At 45.3% G+C, this 18,384-nt stretch overlaps 1 protein-coding gene across 1 annotated transcript in view; it reads left to right on the top strand.

Moving 5' to 3' along the window:
• The window catches only part of tek (TEK tyrosine kinase, endothelial), a 167,289-nt gene that overhangs the window by 112,251 nt on the left and 36,654 nt on the right, over positions 1-18,384 (top strand). The window contains exons 12-15 of the mRNA XM_070886697.1: positions 6,170-6,457; positions 9,403-9,705; positions 14,006-14,169; positions 17,229-17,442. Coding sequence (XP_070742798.1) covers positions 6,170-6,457; positions 9,403-9,705; positions 14,006-14,169; positions 17,229-17,442 — 969 coding nt within the window. The remainder of the gene's footprint in view (positions 1-6,169; positions 6,458-9,402; positions 9,706-14,005; positions 14,170-17,228; positions 17,443-18,384) is intronic.

The raw sequence follows: 18,384 nt of genomic DNA, 5'->3' as shown, positions 1-18,384 counted from the left end.
CATTGCTGTGAAATGTCTTGAGACGTTTTGCTATGTTAAAGGCGCTGTATAAATGCAATGTTTTTCTTGTTGAAGCAGCAGTCTACATTTGGTTCCTCTGTACCTGTCCTGGGACTGTTTCATGGCGACACTGAATGACAAGGGTGAACTTGTAGCATTGAAGAACAAAATCTCACACAAAAAAAACCTGTTGTTCTCAGTAGGATGGCTTTTGTTTTAAATTGAGGGCATGTGCTGTCCTATTATAGTGACCCCCCTTCACTTTGAGCCCAAATGGATGGGATGAACAAAGCTCCCAGACCCCCACCAATACCGCCTCTAGTTGGCTTCCAAGAAGAAAAAACTTGTGGAGAGTCTCCGGTTCTCCCACCCACATGGAGATGGTTGGCTTTCCCTTCCATCTCCCAACGGAATGGCTGAGGGCATTCGACCCCCCTTCCCTTCTCTCGTTCCATTATGCTGTGTGATACCAGAGTTTCACTCTTTAAGGAGTTTTTGGAGATCGAAGGTTGGGTAGCTCAATAAATGGAATAAAAAACAGACAATGCTGGAAATACTCAGCAGGTCAGGCAGCATCTATGGAGCGAGAAACAGAGTTAACGTTTCAGGTTGATGACCTTTCATAAGAACTGGAAAATGTTAGAGATGTAACAGATTTTTAAGCAAGTGTAGAGCAGGGAAAGCGGGGAGGGGAGGATAGAAGAAAAAGGTAGGTTTGTGATTGGGTGGAAGGCAGGAGTGATTAAAAGACAAAAGGAATGATGGTGCAAAGCAAAAAAAGATGGTAATGGGACAAGTTAAGAAACAAAAGATGAGTCTAGATAAGATATAAATGCAAATGGCAGAATCATCAACAGCTTCCTTGGGATAGAGAGAAAATATTGAAAAAAAATTTTTTTAAAGTAGGGGCACGGGTTACTCTCTGAAATTGTTGAACTCGATGTCGAGTCCAGAAGGCTGTAAAGTATCTAAAAGAAAGATGAGGTGCTGTTCCTCGAGCTGCATTGCGCTTAATTTGAACAGTATAAGAGGCCGAAGACGGAGAGATCAGAGTGGGAGTGGAGCGGAGAATTAAAGTGACAGGCAATCAAAAGCTCGGGGTCACGCTTACGGACTGAACGGAGGGTGTTATGCAAAGTGGTCACCCAATCTGCATTTGGTCTTCCCAACATAGATGAGACCTCATCGTGAGCAGCAAATACAGTATACAGTATTTCCAGCATTTTATGTTTTTATTTCAGAGTTCCAATATCAGCAGTATTTTGCTTTTGTATTAAATAAATGAAATGCTGGACACGGAACTAGAAGATTCATAATTCCTTCAAGGTGCATTTCAGAGTGAATGATGCTGTGGCGAGTAAACAGGAGGCTCAATGACTGGGCAGTGCTTGCTCACATCTCCTGCCTCTTTGCCAATGGAAGTGGGGATTAAGCATTTTTCCTCCTAAAGGAGACTGCTCTGTGGGGTTAATCTCTGTTCTTGCAGGAAGATCTCCATACTGTACACCACTCCCAAAAGAATCACTAACTCCTTATCGAAGGGTATCAGATATCGACTGGTCTTTTGCTTTATGTTTTATCCTGGCTCTGGGAGTTGTGGATGGCGAGTCAGAGGCACATAGATCAGCACCTCCGCTGACGGCCACATTTGAAGAGGGGGTATGGATGAGAAAATAGGTTCTGTTTGAGCATTCCGTGTACTATGGCAGGACGTGCATGTAACCAGGGAGGGAGATGTCCTTGATGTCACTGACCTTCATGCCATATGCTGATCATCTTCTCTATGTTTGAAGGCACTAAGTGTTATTGGCCTGGTGACCTGTTCAGACTTTACGCTAGCTCTGAAGCTGGTCTCAGACAGTGCCCCATTACACCATTAACTGTAGCCAGCAACAGAAATTCTGGGCTGGATTTTAAGGAAGGCAGGTTGGGGGTGGGTAGGGGCTCTGAGGCAGGCGGGAAACCTGGGAGGCTGGGATTCCCGCAGGCCTTGACGACTTTAACAGCGAGGCTTGATTTTCCCATCCGCAGCCAGCCTGATTGAGAGGCTGGCAGGCTGTGGACATGTAGGCCTGCGGTGCTAGGCTGAACAGAGGAGGGAGGGAAGGTTCGCATGGGTGCCAGTCCGTTAAAAGGATCGGGAGGGCGGGGGATGTCGGGAAGAGGATTAGGGGTGGGGTGGGGCCGGGCCAGGACGCTAAAAGGATTGGATGTGGTGTTGGGGAGGGGGGTGGTTTGGGTAGAGGATCGTGGGGTGAGGATTGGGGCTGGATGAACGGGGGGGGTGGGAGGTGGTGAAGGGAAGATCGTGGCTGGCCACTAGAGGATCGGAGCCGGTCACAGGAGGATCTTTGTGGGGGAGAGAAGATCATGGCCAGCTTCGGCATCATTGGTGGTGGGGTGGGATGGGAAGCCCGGGGGGTGATTGGAGGTCTCGTGACGGGGTCTGCTATCATAAGAGGTGGGTTAGGTAGGGACCCTGAATCCAGGAGGTAGTTGTAAAGGCACTTACCTCCTGGATTCAACAGTCGCTGCCTTGCTGTAAGAGCCGGGTTTTACGAATTGTGTGAAATTGTCCACATGCAGTTAAAACAAAATGGAGGTTAAAAAAGAGGCTTTCAGCCTCATTATAATATTTCAATTGATGCCCCGCCTCCTGGGAGCTGATTGGCTGTCCGCCCCCGGCTCCATTAAAACTGGAATTGGGCAGGTTGGAGGTGGGTTCAGGTCGGGAATACAATTTTTAACATTTTAAGTACCCCCCAAGTTCCAAACCCACCACTTTGTTTAGATTAAAATTCCCCCCCACTGAGTTTTGTTTAAACTCCTGCATATTGGGTGAAGTGTCATGTTATCCAGGATAGTACAGTGAGCCATTTCGTTGTGAATTTTGTTTAAAATTATTGTTTGTACGCCCAGCTTCACTAAGTAAACATTTCTAAGAGCTTATGTGTGCAGCATATGTGAACATACTGCCTGTAGTGATTTATCTTTACTGCACTGACAGCTTATTTGAGTATTCTGTACCAAATATTGTCAACAAAACTTGGCTGCATCTGTGAACATAGAATACTGATTTTAGAATGAATTGTGCAGTGTTCGAAGCACTTTAATATGCTGCAAGCATATAATTGATCTTAGCCAGGGTAGCAGAGGGGACCTTACAGTCTCCCTGGTTTAAGGAGGGAAAAAATGATCCAAGGTTCTCATTCCTGATCACAATCCAATGACCCCTGGTGTAAATACAAGTGTGTAAATGTTGACTGAGGATAGAAATGCACTTGACTATAATACCCTGCATTGTGCAATTGCTTGCCCCCACTTGTCTAGACTCACGCGCAAAGAATCACAATTGGTTAGGTACCAGAGGACCACCAGCACCATGAAACTGTACCCTAGCTTGAGTTATTACCCTCAGGAAAGGAAAGAAAAAGAGTGGGAAAAAAAATGCTATAAAAACAGTGGGATTAAAATGCCACATGCCATGATTTGCCTGCCGATGACCTTTGACACTGACCGGTCTTCAGATCAAGGGGAGGTCACATCATTTAAAAATGATAGTTCAACACTCATGCCACCGAAGTCCATCTTGAGCTCCCCCTGCCAGGTAGAGTTGCCAAACCTCCAGGATTGCCCTGGAGTCTCCAGGAATTAAAGATTAATCTCCTAAACTCTGCTGCGAACATCAAAAACGTGGTGTGTTTTTTTACAATTTTTTTTGAGCACCTTTGTTCATTAGTGATAGTGAATATTGGAGACAGAACAAAAGGCTATTTGACTGTGTGGAGCAGTTGGAGATGGGAGATGGGAGGTCACGTGATTAAACCTCCAGGAATATGTCCAACCAGAGTTGGCAACCCTGCTGCCTGAGAATCCTGGCAGAAGGGTGGCTGATCTAGGATGGGATTGACCTACTTTGTAAGGGGGCCAAAAAGGACTCGCAACTTTATTTAAAAAAAAACATTTGAGGGTCCAGACTGGGACAAAGAGGACTCCACATCCCACCAATATGTAGGTTGGTAATGCCTGTTTTTTCTTGACATACCTGGCTAATATCCCATCAGACCAAGGGACATGACATCTTTAGACTTTGGGAGTCCCTGCCCCTTGGCTATGGTCCCCTCCTAGGCCACTGGCCTTGTTTGGGGGTTGTGCAGAGGTTCCACCCCTTACAGGGCCCTGTGGAAACTGCTGGGGAAGATCAGGAGTTGGCATAAACAGGTCCCAGCTTAAATTGAGGCCCTTCTATTGAACTATGACAGAGTTCCAGTGGGAGTGTGCAGAAAAAGCTGCAGATTTTTGACCCCAGTACATTTGAGTGCAAGAATGCACACTTTAACAACAACAATAGTTGGGGGACCCTAACTATTTACAATCTATATTAACCACTTGGAAGAAGGGACTGAATATAACATAGCCAAGTTTGCTGACGATACAAAGATGGAAGGAATAGCAAAGTGTGAGGAGGACACAAAAATCTGCAAAAGGACATAGACAGGCTAAGTGAGTGGGCAAAAATTTGGCAGGTGGAGTATAATGTTGGAAAGTGTGAAGTCATGCACTTTGGCAGAAAAAAAATCAAAAAGCAAGTTATTATTTAAATGGAGAAAGATTGCAGAGTGCCGCAGTACAGCGGGACCTGGGGGTACTTGTGCATGAAACACAAAAGGATAGTATGCAGGTACAGCAAGTGATGAGAAAGGCCAATGGTATCTTGGCCTTTATTGCAAAGGGGATGGAGTATAAAAGCAGCGAAGTCTTACTACAGTTATATAAGGTATTGGTGAGGCCACACCTGGAATACTGCGTGCAGTTTTGGTTTCCATATTTACGAAAGGATATACTTGCTTTGGAGGCAGTTCAGAGAAGGTTCATTAGGTTGATTCTGGGGATGAGGGGGTTGACTTATGAGGAAAGGTTGAGTAGGTTGGGCCTCTACTCATTGGAATTCAGAAGAATGAGAGGTGATCTTATCGAACCTTATAAGATTATGAAGGGGCTTGACAAGGTGGATGCAGAGAGGATGTTTCCACTGATGTGGGAGACTAGAACTAGAGGGCATGATCTTAAATAAGGGGCTGTCCATTGAAAACAGAGATGAAGAGAAATTTCTTCTCTGAGGGTTGTAAATCTGTGGAATTCACTGCCTCAGTGAGCTGTGGAAGTTGGGACATTGAATAAATTTAAGACAGAAATACACAGTTTCTTAAATTATAAGGTGAGAAGGGGTTATGGGGAGTGGGCAGGGAAGTGGGGCCGAGTCCATGATCAGATCAGCCATGATCGTATTGAATGGCGGAGCAGGCTCGAGGGGCTGTATGGCCTACTTCTGTTCCTATTTCTTATGTTTTTATGTAACAACAACAACTTGCATTTATATAGTGCCTTTAATGCAGTAAATCATCACAAGGCATTTCACAGGAGTGATTATCAAACAAAATCTGACACCGAACCACATAAGGAGATATTAGGACAGGTGACCCAAAGCTTGGTCAAAGAGGTAGGTTTTAAGCAGCGTCTTAAATGAGGAAAGAGAGGTAGAGAGGTGGAGAGGTTTAGGGAGGGAATTCCAGAACTTAGGGTCTAGGCAGCTAAAGGCACGGACGTGAATGAGAATTTTAGAATGGAGCTGTTGCCAGACCGGGAGCCAATGTAGATCAGGGCTGATGGGTGAACGTGAATTGGTGTGAGTTAGAACACAGCAGCAGACTTATGGATAAAGTAGCAGATTTATCTAAATAGTTTTGATCTACAGTGGAAATAATAGCCTAGAAGTTACAGTTGTCAATATTATGGGGCGATTGCTTAACATGTTCACGAGTCATTTATGTATCTATTGTTTTATCTGAGCCCTTAACCTGTTACAATAAATAAGATATTAACCTCTGTTAATATTGCAGGTAAGTAAATGTCAGACAAGTTAAATGTTTGTACAGTTATATCACCACCAGTAATTTCTAAGACTTTACTGATTTTAAAATAATGTTTTTTCCCTATTTTCAAAGAACATGATAATGATTGTTCTTAAGCCTTTCCCAATAAAAGGACTGGCATTTTAAAATTTTAATCAATGGCATTTTATCCTTATTAATAAACAGTAAAAGTGTTGATAAACATCAACAGTCGATAGCTAAAGTATCTGTTCTTCTTTGTTGCGCGTGTGATACAGGTCTCCCTGCTCCACTGGGTTTCAAAGTCCTGCCCAAAAGCCAAACGACCCTTAGGTTAACGTGGCAGCCAGTCTCTGAGACCCTGGAGGAACTCACCTACCACGTTGAGTGTCAAACAGTCAATGACAGTAAAGGGAAGCCTACCGCCCGGGAGGTCCCTGGGAACCTGTCCAGCCTGGAAATCAAGGGCCTACAGCCTAAGCAGCAGTACCAGTGTCGAGTGCGAGCACAAACCAAGGCGATGGGAGAGTGGTGTGAAATGGTGACCTCATGGACGTACAGCAACAGTAAGTTATTCCCTTCCCAATTACTGCTTCTTGAGTTTGTGTTCACTGATATAATCTAGAAAAGAGAAAGTCGAGCGGTGACATGATAGGGATCTTTAAGATTATGAAAGGGTTTGATAGGTCGGATACAAAAAAGATGTTTCCACTTCTGGGGGAGACCAGAACTAGGGGACATTAATAAATCCAATACGGAATTCAGGAGAAACTTTTTTCTCAGTGAGTGGTTAGAATGTGAAACTCTCTACCACAAGGAGTAGTTGATGAGAATAGCATAGATGCATTTAAGGGGAAGCTAGATAAACACATGAGGGAAAAAGGAATAGAAGGGTCTGTTGATCAGGTCAGATGAAGTAAGGTGGGAGGAGGCTTGTGTGGAGCATAAACACTGGCATAGATCAGTCAAGCCGAATGACCTGTTTTTCTGCTGCAAATTCTATGATACCTTACCTGAACCCCTGTCTTGCATCAAAAATAAGACTTAACTTGCAGCTTTATATAAATGTATTAATTTATTAATTTACTTTAACTATTTATAAGTGCTCTGATACCTCTTCCTGTATGCAAGGAGCTCTATAGAAATTCAACTGATAAATGTTTTTTTGCTTCAAGAAAGAAAGACTTGGATTTATATAGCGCTTTTCACCACCACCGGACGCCTCAAAGTGCTTTACAGCTGATGAAGTACAGTCACTGTTGTAATGTAGGAAACACGGTAGCCAATTTGCACACAGCAAGCTCCTACAAGCAGCAATGTGATAATTACCAGATAATCTGTTTTTTAATTGTGATGATTGAGGGATAAGTATTGGCCAGGACACCGTGGACAGCTCCCCTGTTCTTCTTCGAAATAGTGCCATGGGATCTTTTACATCCATTTGAGAGAGCAAATGAGGCCTCGGTTTAACATCTCATCCAAAAGACAGCAGCTCTGACAGTGCAGTGCTCCTTCAGCACTGCACTGGAGTGTCAGCCTAGATATTTTTGTGCTCAAGTCCCTGGACTGGGACTTGAACCCACAACCTTTTAACGCAAAGGCGAGAGTGCTACTCACTGAGCCACAGCTGACACTGTGTTCATTATTTCATTATTTTCCTGTTAGACTTTTTATTAATGCTTTAAACAAAGAGGGAATGGGTAGCACAGTGTTTCACTGTCACTTTAACTCTGGGGCCTGGATGTGAATCCAGTTCAGACCTATGGAAGGAAAGTCAGTTTCACTGGTGCCCCAGAATTTAGGATCTACAGTCCCCACCACTTACTGCTTCCGGGTTTGTGTGTATGCAATTTGCCCGCTAGACACGGTGGCTGGTATAATGTGGTAGTGCTACAAGAATGTTATTGTCGCTCATCAGCGTCCGCAGCTCCATGAACCGCTACCTGAACGAACCTCCTTACTGCAGGACCCTAGACCTGATCCTCGACCTGGCACTTGACCTGGACCTGTTCCTCGACCCAACGCTCAAACTGGCCCTCGACCTGACCAAGGACCCCAAGTTCCGCAGCGTAAACCTCATCCTGGGAGCAGGACAACTATTTAAACAACCCAACCGCCACTTTAGGGCACTAAATTTTGGCTGCTGGGATTATTGTGCATGGTGTCATTTTTGTTAAATATAAATATATTTTAATAAACATGCATCAGCTTTTTATGTGTACTTCACTCGTACAAATATCCCAGGCGAGTCAACACAGCTGTTTCTGCCTGAAATAAACGGAATACTTAAGATGCTATTATCAGAAAATTTGAAGTTGACCTTAGTGCAAATGGCCAAAGGTTAGCGCATTTTGGCCGATGCAAGCGACTGCTTATTTTAAGTGGTGGAAACTGTGGCCTAGAAATTAGTCTCGGGTGGTGGCACAAAACGGGCAGTATCGGAAGGGCTGCCCGTTATACGCAGCACCTGATATTCAGTTCCATTGCCGTCATTATCAGGCACTGTGTATAATGGGCGGCCGATTTGATACCGCCCGTTTTGTGCCAGAGGAGGCGCTGCAATCTCGCACAATCCGTTACAACAAACACAGCTGAGCGACGCAGCATTCCCCCGGACCAACAAGGCCACAGGAGACTCACTAGCAATAATATAAAAAATATATTTCTCATTGCTTTAAACCAAGTTGTATGTTCATAGAATGAAACAGCATAGAAGGAGGCCATTTGGCCCATCCTGCCTGTGCCAGCTCTCTGAAAGAGCTATCCAATTAGTTCCCCTCCCCCTGCTCTTTACCCATAGCCCTGCAAATTTTTCCCCTTCAAGTATTTATCCAATTCCCTTTTGAAAGTTACTATTGAATCTGCTTCCCCCATCTTTCAGGCAGTGCACTCCAGATCATAACAACTCGCTGTGTAAAAAGATTTCTCCTCCTCCTCTCCCCTCTGGTTGTTTTGCCAATTAACTTAAATCTGTGTCCTCTGCTTACCAACTCTCCTGCCACTGGAAACCTCATTTACTCCATCAAAACCCTTCATAATTTTGAACACCTCTGTCAAATCTCCCCATAACCTTCTTTGCTCTACGGAGCCTCACCAGTCTCTCCTCATAAATGAAGCCCCTCATCCCTGGTACCAATCTAGTAAATCACCTCTGTACCCCCTCAAAGGCCATGTCATCCTTCCTAAAGTGCAGTGCCCAGAATTAAACACAATACTCCAGCTGAGGCCTAGTCAAGGTTTGGCATAACGTCCTTGGCTTTGTATTCAATTCCTCTATTAATAAAGCCAAGGATCCCGTATGTTTTTTTAACAGCCTTCTTAAATTGTCCTGCCATCTTCAAATACTTGTGTACATACATCTCCAAGTATCTCTGTTCCTGCACCACCTTTAAAATTATAGCTCATTCACCTAGACTTTACCAGGATTCCACTGTCAGCGTGGTCCCTAAATAAGTTGGTTTGAAAGCAGAGTGCAATGCGATTGACACCAAGATCCCATTGATTCTGACAGAACGGCCTCCCGCTCCTACCAACGTCAAGATTTTTAACATCTCCGACTCCTCGGCTTTCATCTCCTGGTTAATCGAAGATGGCAACTCCATATCTTCCATCATCATACGATACAAAATCTACGGGGCAGAGGATTACACCCAGGAGACAGAAATCAAAATGAGAGACAACATTGTTTCACGGTTTCAGCTGCGAGGGCTAGAGGCAAATTCACCATACCTGGTGGAACTGTATGCAAAGAATAACATTGGGGAGAGTTACCCTAACCCGACCATGGAACTACATACGCTGCAAGAGTCTGCAGGTACAGTGTCCTCACCTTTAGTAATAAGTGTGCAACTTGTGAGCGTATACTTCCGCTGTGTGTATACATGTCATAGATAAACTCCTGGTAAGTCTATAAGAAATTGTAAAGCCTGTTTAATGCACTTACATGAAATGCCTGTCTTTTATTTGAGCACAGGCGTTAAGCTGCTTATCTTAACACCTCAGTTAAACCAGCGGACAAAGGATGTATAAAATATTAACTGAATTCTTTCTGCTTTTGTTAAGTGTTTATTGTTTGACATGATAATAGCTGGCTCATACAGAAAATAAATAAAAGGTGATTTTGTTTATTATATTACAAATTGTCGTGGCCATCCTGACTGATTGGAAGCACATTTGCCATTATCAGCAAGCAATCTAGGAACTCTTGGTCACAATCATTTAATGTGCTGACCATTTGTTTTACATCATTCTGAGGAATGGCAGCAGATGTAAGCTACTGCCAGTGCACTCCATGTTGCTGTGTGCTGATGTGGCTTAACAATTATTACTTGGTATTCACAGTGTAATTGTGTTGTTGAGTGCTCCTGATGCTCATAGGGAGCTGGGAAATTGTGGGCAGATAGCGCCTGCTTCTCCATCCGCTTCAATCTGAGCGTTAATTTTATCTCCAAACTTTATCATTTGAAATTCACAATGTGCCTAAAATCCCCAATAATTGGTGATCTTGATGCTTTAGTCCATTAGGGTAAAAGACTAACCACTTTGTTAAATCAGTGTGGGAGTTTACAAACTGATATTAACAATCCCCTAAATGTGACTTATACAATCACAGAATCATAGAATAGTACAGAACAGATGGAGGCCATTCGGCCCATCAAGTCTGCACCGGCTCTTTCGAAGAGCAATCCAGTTACTCCCACTCCGTCGCGCTTTCCCCGTTTTCCTGCAATCTTTTCTCCTTCAAGTATTTATCCCATTCCTTTTTGAAGGCTACTATTGAATCTGTTTCCACCACTCTATCAGCAGTGCATTCCAAATTCGAACCACTCGTTGCATAGAAAGTTATTTCCTTATCTCCCCCCTGGCTTTTGCCAATCACCATAATTCTGTGCCCTCCTATTATCAACCTATCAACGATTGGAAACAGTTACTCTTTATTTACTCTATCGAAATACTTCATAATTTTAAACACCTCTATCAAATCTCCCCTTAACCTTCTCTACCCCAAGGAGAACAACCCCAGCTTCTCCAGTCTATCCACGTAACAGTAATCCCTCATCCCTGAATCATTCTAGTAAATCTCTTCTGTACCCTCTCCAAAAACTTCACATCCTTTCTAAAGTGTGGTGCTCAGAATTGGACATAATAATCCAGCTTTTTTTTAGGGGAAAATTCTGACCATATGCCTCTAATTATAAAGCCCAGGATCCCATTTGCATTATTAACTGTTTTATTAATCTGTCCTGCCATCTTCAAATACCCTGCACCCCCTTTAAAATTGTACCATTAAGTCTATATGGTCTTTCCTTGTTCTTCCTTCCCAAATGTATTACCTCGTCTTCTATAAAAAAAAAATAAAAGATATAAAAATATCAACAGTTGGAACTTTACCTTATACAGTTTACAGGGATATCACCCCCATACACCAATTATATAAGGATGTCAAGCAATGTTCCCTTTAAGTGCGGCCGGGCAGCGCTCTGAAGGACCCCCGCAGGTGGCTTGCCGGCTTTTAAATAGAAAAAATGTGCATGCGCTGTATTATAAATGGGTTGCGCGGCCCCCTAAAAATTATATCGAATGTTGATGCCTAGGCCTTGGAGAAGGTGCAGAGGTGGGTTTACTAGAATGGTACCAGGGATGAGGGTCTTCAGTTATGTGGAGAGACTGGAGAAGCTGGAATTGTTTTCCTTAGAACAGAGAAGGTTAGAGGGAGATTTAATAGAGGGGTTCAAAATTATGAAAGGTTTTGATGAGTTTAAATAAGGAGAAACTGTTTCCACTGGCAGCAGTGTTGGTAACCAGAGAACACAGATTTAAAATAATTGGCATAAAAAGCAGAAGGGAGATGAGGAGAGATTGTTTTACATGGCAAGTTATGATTTGGAATGCACTGCCTAAAAGGGCGGTGAAAGCAGATTCAATAGTAGCTTTCAAAAGAGAATTGGATAAATACTTGAAGGGGAAAAATTTGCAGGGTATGGGCAAAGAGCGGGGGAGTGGGACTAATTGGATAGCTCTTTCAAAGAGCTGACACAGGCATGATGGGATGAATGGCCTCTTGTATTTTATGATTCTGAGGAAAGGGTGTAAGAGAAAAGATAGCCATCCGTGGCTAACTAAAGAAATAAAGGACAGTATCAAATTAAAAACAAGGGCATACAAAGTGGCCAAAACTAGTGGGAGGACAGAAGATTGGGAAGCTTTTAAAAGATAGCAAAGAATGACTAAAAAAATGATTAAGATAGACTATGAAAGTAAACTAGCACAAAATATAAAAACAGATAGCAAGAGTTTCTATAGGTATATAAAAAGGAAAAGAGTGGCTAAAATAAATTAGAGGACGAGACTGGGGAATTAGTAATGGGGAACATGGAGATGGCAGAAACTCTGAACAAATAGTTTGTATCAGTCTTTACGGTAGAGGGCACTAACAATATTCCAATAGTGGATAGTCATGGGGCTAAAGGGAAGGAGGAAATTAACACAATCACAATCACTAAGGAGGTGGTACTCAGTAAAATAATGGGATGAAAGGCAGATGTCTTGCATCCTTGGGTCATAAGAGAAGTAGCAGACGGGATTGTGGATACATTGGTTGTAATTTACCAAAGTTCCCTGGATTCTGGGGAGAACCCAGCAGATTGGAAAACTGCAAATGTAACACCCCTATTTAAAAAAGAAGGCAGACAAAAAGCAGGAAACTATAGACCAGTTAGCCTAACATCTGTGGTTGGGAAAATGTTGGAGTCCATTATTAAAGAAGCAGTAGCAGGACATTTGGAAAAGCAAAATTCGGTCAGGCAGAGTCAGCATGGATTTATGAAGGCAAAGACACGTTTGACAAACTTGCTGGAGTTCTTTGAGGATGTAACGAACAGGGTGGATAAAGGGGAACCAGTGGATGTGGTGTATTTGGACTTCCAAAAGGCATTTGACAAGGTACCACATACGGGGTTGGGGGTAATATATTAGCATGGATAGAGGATTGGCTAACTAACAGAAAACAGAGAGTCGGGATAAATGGTTCATTCTCGGGTTGGCAATCAGTAACTAGTGGGGTGCCGCAGGGATCAGTGCTGGGACCCCAACTATTTACAATCTATGTTAACGACTTGGAAAAAGGGACTGAGTGTAACGTAGCCAAGTTTGCTGACGATACAAAGATGGGAGGAAAAGCAATGTGTGAGGAGGACACAAAAATCTGCAAAAGGACATATACAGGCTAAGTGAGTGGGCAAAAAATTGCAGATGGAGTATTAATGTTGGAAAGTGTGAGGTTCACTTTGGCAGAAAAAATCAAAGAGCAAGTTATTATTTAAATGGAGAAAGATTGCAAAGCGCTGCAGTACAACGGAACCGGGGGTACTTGTGCATGAAACACAAAAGGATAGTATGCAGGTACAGCAAGTGATCAGGAAGGCCAATGGTATCTTGGTATTTATTGCAAAGGGGATGGAGTATAAAAGGAGGGAAGTCTTACTACAGCTATACAAGGTATTGGTGAGGCCACACCTGGAATACTGCGTGCAGTTTTGGTTTCCATATTTACGAAAGGATATACTTGCTTTGGAGGCAGTTCAGAGAAGGTTCACTAGGTTGATTCTGGGGTTGAGGGGGTTGACTTATGAAGAAAGGTTGAGTAGGTTGGGCCTCTGCTCATTGGAATTTAGATGAATGAGAGGTGATCTTATCGACGCGTATAAAATTATGAGGGGGCTTGACAAGGTGGATGCAGAGAGGATGTTTCCACTGATGTGGGAGACTAGAACTAGAGGGCATGATCTTAGAATAAGGGGCTGCCCATTTAAAACAAAGATGAGGAGAAATGTCTTCTCTGAGGGTTGTAAATCTGTGAAATTCGCTGCCTCAGAGAGCTGTGTAAGCAGGGACATTGAATAAATTTAAGACAGAAATAGACAGTTTCTTAAACGATAAGGGTATAAGGGGTTATGGGGAGCGAGCAAGGAAGTGGAGCTGAGTCCTAAATGGCGGAGCAGGCTCAAGGGACCGTATGGTCTACTCCTGCTCCTATTTCTTATGTTCTTATAATGGTTTTGATAAAGTGTAAAATCCCTGAGATATATATGAGCGTCGACACTTTATATTTTCAGCTGAGTACTACAGAGGCCAGCACGAGGGGAGGCTGCTGCTCTATGCCATCCTGGGCTCAGCAGGAATGACCTGTCTGACCATCCTACTGGCCTTTTGCATCGTGCTTCACTTCAAGAGGAACAACTTCCAACGGAGAATGGTGCAAGCTTTTCAAAACAGCTCGGTAGGTTCGCGCGACCAAACATTGCCAGGTCGAGAGTATTGTTTCCCAACAGCGAGTTATAGTAAAATGTTCCAGTTTGTTCAGAGCTCAGTGATAACTCCTGGGAGTCAAGGATGCAACATTGGTATAAATATAGCACGTGCTTATTTGTACTGCAAAATGACCACCATGCTCCATCCTATGTTTCTTATTGGTCCCCTTGGAGGATAAGCCACACCCTGAAGTTTCACTGGAATGTGTAACTGGAACCGCCCATCCCAAGGTCTCACTGACTTTGCAAATTTTTTACTCGATCCACTTTCACTTCCCGAAACGACAGAGGACAGAGCTCCCCAGAAGACACAAGGGTTAGCCAAAGTGCCTTACTCCAGTCCAAGTACATCCCTCCCCCAGCCGAAGTGCCTTATCCCAATCCATGTGCATGCCTCTCCAAGCCAAAGTGCCTTACCCCAGTGCATGCCTCCCCCAGCCGAAGTGCCTTACCCCAGCCCAAGTGCATCCTTACTCCATCCCCTCCTCCCCCCCCTCCCCTCCCTCCCTCCCCCCCTCCCCCTCCCCCTCCCCCTCCTCCTCCTCCTCCCCCCCCCTCCCCCTCCCCCCCCCCCCCCTCCTCCCCCCCCCCCCCCCCCTCCTCCTCCTCCCCCCCCACCACCATGGATGGGGCATTGTGTATGGATTGTTAACAGGTTTATTGGGACATCATCACAGGCGGTCCATAGAACAAAGATTACTTGCTTCCACGAGTTCGCAGGTGTTTCGATGAAGGACCCGATGTTCTGAACTCCAATTGAGGGGGTGGAAAATTCATGCCTATGCGTGAATTTTTTTAACGTGTGGTTACCGTTGCACACCAGCCACCACACGGGCTTGACAGAGCTAGGCATTATCCAGTGGCAAGGGTAAACCAAGACGACTGGAGACCTGCTCTGCTGCACGGACCTAGTGCATGCACACATATCGCAGTGTGGGCTGGCCCGTGCTGCCCCTGGGCCCCCGGCTCTTCTGGGCCCCGTACCCTCATCTGTCGCACCCCGCCATGATCTCTCACCACTTCTCCGCCATAAACATTCACCGTATCTCGCCACAAACATTCGCCGCTTATCCTCCCGGACCTTCCCACTCCTCTGTACTTGGGCCCTGCCGATGTTCCTGCCCATGCGCCAAAACGGCGACCGGGGTTTTGATGACGTCAGCCGGTCGTCCATCTCAAAAACGTCGCTCACTTGGAGCAACTCGCGCTGGCGGTTGAAATGGTACGCTGCTCCAGCTCTTATATAGCCCGACCTGCGGAGCTGTTCTCTCGCAGTCGGGGGGGGCCACGGGTTTATTGGGTATGAAGTGAATAGAGACGGTGTCATGACTTCTAGATATCATCCACTCCAACGATGTCTCTTCTAGGGGGTTGGAAGAAGGTGATCTGTCGTCCCCCCACCTGCGTGTGTCTCTCTCTCTCTCGCTCAGTCTCCCTCTCTCCACACCCCCCCCACACGCCCCCCAGCCTCTCACCCCCTCAGCCTCTCTCTCACCCCCCCAGTCTCTTCACCCCCAACCTCTCTCTTTTCCCCCCCCCCCCCCAGTCTCTCTCTCGCTATCGGCCCCCCGCCTGCCGCTCTCGGCCCCCTGCCCACTGCTCTCGGGACCACGCCGGCCGCTCTCGCCCTCAGGACCGCCGCTCTCAGGCCCAGGCCTGCCAAGGGGGGAGAGAGTTGGAGCCTCAGGTCCTGCTTCTCGGCACCACGTGCATAGATCATGGCTGATCTGTATCACAACTCCATTTACCCACCTTGGTCCGTAACCCTTAATCCCCTTGCCGAACAAAAATCTATCATTCAGTTCTGAAAGTTTCAATTGACCCCGAGCCTCAACAGCTTTTTGGGGGAGAGAGTTCCAGATTCCCATTACCCTTTGTGTGAAAAAGTGCTTCCTGACTTCACCCCGCCATCTCGCACAAAATCTGGCGGCAGCAGATGGCCGAGAAAGAAGGAGATTTCCCTCCTGCTGCCCCACCAGTATTGCCACTGGCCGCTCCCCATCCCTCCCCCAAAGGACCCACTGCCCTCAACGCCACTCTTCAGGGCGGCCATGTCCAAGGTGGTGGCAGACCCCAAGACATGATGGTAAAGGCCCTGAGATGTACTAATTGTGGTCTGTGTAGCAGCCTCTTCTCTCGCCAAGTTTGAAGAGGGTACAGAGACGATTCACGAGGCTGATACCAGAGATGAGGGGGGTTACCTTATGATGATAGATTGAGTAGACTGGGTCTTTACTCGTTGGAGTTCAGAAGGATGAGGGGTGATCTTATAGAAACATTTAAAATAATGAAAGGGATAGACAAGATAGAGGCAGAGAGGTTGTTTCCACTGGTCGGGGAGACTAGAACTAGGGGGCACAGCCTCAAAATACGGGGGAGCCAATTTAAAACTGAGTTGAGAAGGAATTTCTTCTCCCAGAGGGTTATGAATCTGTGGAATTCTCTGCCCAAGGAAGCAGTTGAGGCTAGCTCATTGAATGTATTCAAATCACAGATAGATAGATTTTTAACCAATAAGGGAATTAAGGATTATGGGGAGCGGGCGGGTAAGTGGAGCTGAGTCCACGGCCAGATCAGCCATGATCTTGTTGAATGGCGGAGCAGGCTCGAGGGGCTAGATGGCCTACTCCTGTTCCTAATTCTTATGTTCTTATGTAAGCACTCAGCTGCCGATGGCCTCGGTCTCAGTCGAACCCCTTAGTGAGAGCCTTGATGCAACCTTTGGGGCATCTCTGCCACCTTGATGGTCCCTTGCCACCTCCTCTGGTGCTTTGCACTCTTGGGCTCCCTCTTGACAGTGGGAATCCCTCTGGGAGCCCACCAGTCCATACAGGATTAACCCCAATCCAGGTAAATGGGCCACAGTGGAGGCGGGTTTGAGGGGCAGCTGAAGTCCTGCCCTACTGGATCTCTGCCCGAAAGAGGAAATTGCCAGTGTGGCCCTTGGAATTGCACTGGAGTAAATCATTTTAATGGTTTTAGGTTCTTTTCTAGCTGATTGACCTTCCACCTTTTCTTTCCTTTGAAGAGGGAGGAGCCTATTATTCAATTTAATTCAGGGACCCTCACTCTGTCCAGGAAACCAAAACCTCAGCTGCGAATGCCAATCGTCTATCCCGTCCTCCAATGGGATGACATCAAATTTGAAGACATTATCGGCGAAGGGAATTTTGGACAAGTCTTGAAAGCTCGAATTAAGAAAGACGGACACAAGATGAACGCTGCCATTAAAAGAATGAAAGGTAAGATAGCCACAATGTCAAAAATCTCCTTTGTTGACAAAGAATAATTATTTTTATATCAACAAAGGAACAGGAAGAGGCCATTCAGCCCCTCCAGCCTGGTCTGTCAATCAACTAGATCTTGGCAGATCTGTATCCCAATCCATTTACTCCCCTTGGTTTCATAACCTTTAATACCTTTGCTTAGGAAAAATGTAATCTCAGTTTCGAAATCTCTAATTGACCCCAGCCTCAACAGCTTTTTGGGGGAGAGAGTTCCAGATTTTCACTACCCTTTGTGTGAAGAAGTGCTTCCTGACATCATTCCTGAATGGCCTAGCTCTCATTTTAAGGTTAAGCTCCCTTGTTCTGGTCTCCCCCACCAGAGGAAACAGTTTCTGTTGAACTCTATATGTCATGTATGTAACCATCATTCAACAGTAACCTTCATGTAACTGTAACCTTCATGCAACTCCTGTACACTGTACTTATACCCTAGAAATGAACACCCCGACCTCAGGGGGTGAACTTGTGGGAGGCAGCAGCCAAGTTCATGGCACCGTGGCTGGCTCTGTTGCACAGGAGGGCAGTAAAAAGAGTGGGAGAGTGATAGAGATAGGGAATTCAATTGTGAGGGGAATAGATAGGCGTTTCTGCGGCCGCAACCGAGATTCAGGATCGTATGTTGCCTCCCTGGTGCAAGGGTCAAGGATGTCTTGGAGCGGGTGCAGGACATTCTAAAAAGGGAGGGAGAACAGCCAGTTGTTGTGGTGCACATTGGTACCAACGACATAGGTAAAAAAAAGGGATGAGGTCCTACGAAACGAATTTAAGAAGCTAGGAGCTAAATTAAAAAGTAGGACCTCAAAAGTAGTAATCTCGGGATTGCTACCAGTGCCACGTGCTAGTCAGAGTAGGATTCGCAGGATAGCGCAGATGAATACATGGCTTGAGCAGTGGTGC

This window comes from Pristiophorus japonicus, chromosome 1 (genome assembly GCF_044704955.1).
Source record: "Pristiophorus japonicus isolate sPriJap1 chromosome 1, sPriJap1.hap1, whole genome shotgun sequence".
NCBI classification, from domain to species: Eukaryota; Metazoa; Chordata; class Chondrichthyes; family Pristiophoridae; genus Pristiophorus; species Pristiophorus japonicus.
Note: the sequence above shows the minus strand (reverse complement) of the source record. Positions and strands in the feature narration are given on the sequence as shown.